The 5,433-nt window shown below is 68.9% G+C and overlaps 1 protein-coding gene across 1 annotated transcript; it reads left to right on the top strand.

The window, feature by feature from the left end:
* The first annotated feature begins 2,551 nt into the window (after nt 1-2,551).
* Nucleotides 2,552-5,156, top strand: ELFN2 (extracellular leucine rich repeat and fibronectin type III domain containing 2). The gene has a single exon (XM_056137412.1). It carries the CDS (start codon nt 2,674-2,676, stop codon nt 5,140-5,142), a length of 2,469 nt encoding a protein of 822 aa, XP_055993387.1. The 5' UTR covers nt 2,552-2,673; the 3' UTR covers nt 5,143-5,156.
* The last annotated feature ends 277 nt before the right edge of the window (nt 5,157-5,433 follow it).

Raw genomic sequence — 5,433 nt, 5'->3', positions numbered from 1 at the left:
AGTCACTAGAGGGGGCGGGAGCTGGACCCTGGCCCAGGCTGTCCCACAACCCGGAGCAAGACAAAGGGCCACCACGGGTCACCTTGAAGGCCTGGGGGAGAGTTCCAAGTGGCCCGCGCTTGCAGGGCAGCGCCAGCCTCTGCACCTCCCCCCTGCTTCTTGGGAAGAGATGGGACAGGAACAGCGTCCCTTCCCCTCCGGTCTGAGTGTGGGGGCTGTGGGGCTGAGCCAGCACACACACCCAAACACACACACGTGTGTGTGCACACACACCCAAACACACACACGTGTGTGTGCACACACATGCATACGCATGCACGTGTACATATGCGCACACGTTTGCACATGCTATGCTCACATGCACGCTTGCTCACAGTTCACACACATATATGCGCACACGTGTACACACATCTGCACGTGCACACACGTCTGGACACGCTCACACACACACACACACATGCTCGTGTGTGCGGAGCGCGCTCAGTGCGTGCTCTCACGAGGTGCCCAGGGCCCTGCTTCCCGCCCTGCAGGGCCAGGCGCCCCCCCTCGGCCCCCCTCCCCGCCCCCCAGAGTCATCCTGCAGCCAAGGACTCGTGTGCGCGGTCGTGTGCACGCATGCGCACATGCAGTGCCCTGGCGGGCGCCAAACCACACGCACCTGCGGCCCAAGCAGGCCCGGCGCTTCGGTGCCACCCTCTTCGCCTTCAGGGGGGTCCTGGAGCCCCCCCCCCCCGTGCCAGGTGTGGATCAGGTGCTCTGACTCGGCCCAAGATGCTGGAGGGTCCGGGTCCGACGGAGTTGCCCCCTTCCTGCCCGGAACAGGTGCCCCCGCTGCTTGAGCCGGCTTCAGGGGACGGGGAGGCTCCTGGCGTCTCGGGGGACGCCCGCCCCCCTGCCCCGCTGCCCTTTCCTCTGCTGCAGCCTTCTGGGGCCCGGGCTGTAAATTGGTTTTGCTTCTGTGCAGGCCGAGATTGAACCTTTTTTTGGTCGTTTCCCTGCGGGTCCCAGAGGCGGGGCGGCCGCGTTGGCCTTGCTCCTGCGCCCAGCGCGACCCCCAAAGCCCGCAGCTCTCCCAGATGGCTGGCCATGGCCAGGGCAAGGCTCCCCGGTGCTGGGGGGACTCCAAGCCCCCACTCCTATGGGAAGGGGGGCTGCAGGCCCTGCCCCGCCCCCCTCCCCCTCTGCCTCTTCCCTTTCCACACACCAGGCAGCCAGGCGGGGGAACGCGGCCCCCACTTTCCAGGTGTGAAAATACTGAGACCCACCTGGGCCTCCAGACCCCCGACGCCTGATGTCTTGGGAGCCCTGTCCCATCTGTGCACAGTGCTGTGTGACCCAGGGCCTGTCCCCGGCCCTCTCTGGGCCTCTGACTGTGGCAGCAGAGGGGAGGTTGGGCCTTGGCCTCTCTGGCCGCCTCTGGCCTCCTCACCTGCCTAGAGGCCCTGATGGGACAGGGCCCTCGGCAGGAAAGCAGCCGGAGGTGACTTTGGGGGGACACCACCCTCTCTTTCCCTTGGCTCTGCCTCTCGCTGGTGCATGAGACCCCAGCCGCTCGCTGCCTCCCTTCCCCCAAGCCCCCCCTCCGACTCTCCCCTGCTTGGGGGGCCCACAGGCACGCGCTCTGCCTCCCCTCCCCCATGGAAGCCGAGACAAGGGAATTATTTTTGGAACAAGAGCGGTTACACAACAAATGAATTATTTATCTTTGGCATGGAGGAGAGAAGGCATTTGGCTGGGCTTCTTAATTCTTTATCTGGATCGGAGGGGGGTCGCCCCCTTGGGGATGTGGCCAGGTGTGTGCGGCCCGTCTGTCGTGTTCCCCCGTGTGGGAATGCGTGTGCGTGCGTGTGTGTGTCTGTGCGTGCTCCATCCACCCAGTCGGGCCGGGCCCTTTGGCTTCCGCCAGGCCTCGCGGGCCGTGGTGGGGGCGGCGGTGGCGGGGAGGGGAGGTGCCGGCGTGTCCGTCTGCGAGTGCACAGCGCGCCCCAACGGTCCCCCCTTCTCTGCCGCTCGCCCTGCTCCCCTCCCCGCTTCTCGCTTCTCTCTCCACCTTCCCGCCGCCCCCGCCATCCCTTTCTCATGAAACCGAGGGCTGCTGGCTCTGGAGACCCCGGGGGTGGGGGGGGGGGAGGCGGCGAGGGGGCCGGGGGCACCCCGAAGGCTTGCTCGCAGCCTTCCCGCTGATGTGTCACCCCTCCTTCTCGGTGCTGCCTTTCAGGGACCAGGTGCCAGATGGGTCTCTTCCTTCCTGCCCCCGTCTCTCACGCTGCCCCCACCCGGCTCCGTGCTCCAGCCTCCCGTGGGAATCATCCGAACTGCTGAGCCCTGAACCCGAGGAGGAAGAGGAGGAGGAGGAGGAGGAGGAGGAAGGCGAGGAAGACCAGCAGCATTAGCACCTTGGCGCTGCCCGGGTGCGGGCGGCAGCGCGCAGGCGCAGACGGTGCCCCCCGCCGCCCCAGCCTGGCCCCGACGCCGGGTCGGTAGCATCCTCCAACGGCCCTGGGCACTCCCCCTAGTGCCCCCCTCCCCTGGGACCCCCGGAGCGGGGGTCGCCCCCAAGATGGTGGCGGCCCCGGGGAGGACTGTGCCGCGCGCCTGGGCCTCGGGCCGCTAGGCTCCCCCCGGACGCCCCCCGTCCCGCCGCGCCGTGGCCCGCGCGCCTGCCCGGGGGCCATGCTGCGCCTGGGGCTGTGCGCCGCCGCGCTGCTGTGCGTGTGCCGGCCGGGCGCCGTGCGGGCCGACTGCTGGCTCATCGAGGGCGACAAGGGCTACGTGTGGCTGGCCATCTGCAGCCAGAACCAGCCGCCCTACGAGACCATCCCGCAGCACATCAACAGCACCGTGCACGACCTGCGGCTCAACGAGAACAAGCTCAAGGCGGTGCTCTACTCGTCGCTCAATCGCTTCGGCAACCTCACGGACCTCAACCTCACCAAGAACGAGATCTCCTACATCGAGGACGGCGCCTTCCTGGGCCAGTCGAGCCTGCAGGTGCTGCAGCTGGGCTACAACCGGCTCAGCAACCTGACCGAGGGCATGCTGCGCGGCATGGGCCGCCTGCAGTTCCTCTTCGTGCAGCACAACCTCATCGAGGTGGTGACGCCGGCCGCCTTCTCCGAGTGCCCCAGCCTCATCAGCATCGACCTGTCCTCCAACCGCCTCAGCCGCCTGGACGGCGCCACCTTCGCCAGCCTGGCCAGCCTCATGGTGTGCGAGCTGGCCGGCAACCCCTTCAACTGCGAGTGCGACCTCTTCGGCTTCCTGGCCTGGCTGGTGGTGTTCAACAACGTCACCAAGAACTACGACCGGCTGCAGTGCGAGGCCCCGCGCGAGTTCGCCGGCTACCCGCTGCTGGTGCCGCGGCCCTACCACAGCCTCAACGCCATCACCGTGCTCCAGGCCAAGTGTCGCAACGGCTCGCTGCCCCTGCGGCCCGCCAGCCACCCCACGCCCTACTCCACCGACGCGCAGCGCGAGCCCGACGAGAACTCGGGCTTCAACCCCGACGACCTCCTGTCCGTGGAGCCGCCCGCCTCGTCCTCGTCCACCACCGACGCCACGGCCGGGCCGGCCATCAAGCTGCACCACGTCACCTTCACCTCGGCCACGCTGGTGGTCATCATCCCGCACCCCTACAGCAAGATGTACGTCCTGGTGCAGTACAACAACAGCTACTTCTCCGACGTCATGACGCTCAAGAACAAGAAGGAGATCGTCACCCTCGACAAGCTGCGGGCGCACACCGAGTACACCTTCTGCGTCACGTCGCTGCGTAACAGCCGCCGCTTCAACCACACCTGCCTGACCTTCAGCACGCGGGACCCGGTGCCCGGCGACCTGGCGCCCAGCACGTCCACCACCACCCACTACATCATGACCATCCTGGGCTGCCTCTTCGGCATGGTCATCGTGCTGGGCGCCGTGTACTACTGTCTGCGCAAGCGCCGCTCCCAGGAGGAGAAGCAGCGCTCGCTCAAGGTCAAGAAGACCATCCTGGAGATGCGCTACGGCGCCGACGTGGACGCGGGCTCCGTGGTCCACGCCGCGCAGAAGCTGGGGGAGCCCCCCGTGCTGCCCGTGGCGCGCATGGCCTCCATCCCGGCCATGATCGGCGAGAAGCTGCCCGCCGCCAAGGGGCTGGACACGGCCGGGCTGGACACCCCCAAGGTGGCCACCAAGGGCAACTACATCGAGGTGCGCACGGGCTCGGCCGGGGAGGGCCTGGCGCGGCCCGAGGATGACCTCCCGGACCTGGAGAACGGCCAGGGCTCGGCGGCCGAGATCTCCACCATCGCCAAGGAGGTGGACAAGGTGAACCAGATCATCAACAACTGCATCGACGCGCTCAAGCTGGACTCGGCCTCCTTCCTGGGGGGCGGCGGCGGCGGCGGCGGCGGCGGGGGGGACCCCGAGCTGGCCTTCGAGTGCCAGTCGCTCCCGCCCGCCGCCACCGCGTCGGCGTCCGTGGTGCCCGCGGCGCTCGATAGGCCCAGCTTCCTGTCGCCCCCGTACAAGGAGACCCCGCACCACCCGCTGCAGCGCCAGCTCAGCGCCGACGCCGCCGTGGCGCGCAAGACCTGCAGCGTCTCGTCCAGCGGCTCCATCAAGAGCGCCAAGGTCTTCAGCCTGGACGTGCCCGACCACCCCGCGGCCGCGGGGCTGGCCAAGGGCGACGCCAAGTACATCGAGAAGGGCAGCCCGCTCAACAGCCCGCTGGACCGGCTGCCGCTGGTGCCCGCGGGCGGCGCGGGCGCGGGCGTGCACCACCTGGAGGTCAAGCCCGCCTTCCACTGCAGCGAGCACCGGCACAGCTTCCCGGCGCTCTACTACGACGAGGGCGCCGACAGCCTGAGCCAGCGCGTGTCCTTCCTCAAGCCGCTGGCCCGCGCCAAGCGCGACGCCGCCTACTCGCAGCTCTCGCCCAGACACTACTACTCGGGCTACTCGTCCAGCCCCGAGTACTCGTCCGAGAGCACCCACAAGATCTGGGAGCGCTTCCGGCCCTACAAGAAGCACCAGCGCGAGGAGGTGTACGTGGCCGCGGGCCACGCCCTGCGCAAGAAGGTCCAGTTCGCCAAGGACGAGGACCTGCACGACATCCTGGATTACTGGAAGGGGGTCTCGGCGCAGCAGAAGCTCTGAGCTGCCCGCCCCCACCCACCCACGCACCCCGCGCCGCGCGCTCTCCTGCCCGGTGAGGTTGGAGGGGGGGCCGGCAGGGCGCATGCGCGCGCGCGTGGGCAAGGCAGGACCGGATCAGGCCAGGCCCCCGGGCGGGGCGGCGGGGGCGGCGGGGGGGCGGGGAGGACGAGGGCCCCGGCCGGGGAGGGGCCGCGCTCGCGCACGCGCACGCGCGCCTGGACGCACACGCACACCCGCACGCACGCACGCACGCACACACCTGACCACCACCTGACTGTGAACCACCACCCG

This window comes from Sorex fumeus, unplaced genomic scaffold (genome assembly GCF_029834395.1).
Source record: "Sorex fumeus unplaced genomic scaffold, SorFum_2.1 ptg000125l, whole genome shotgun sequence".
In the NCBI taxonomy this organism is placed as follows: Eukaryota; Metazoa; Chordata; class Mammalia; order Eulipotyphla; family Soricidae; genus Sorex; species Sorex fumeus.
The sequence above is the reverse complement of the archived record's forward strand: the minus strand, read 5'-3'. Positions and strand labels throughout refer to the sequence as shown.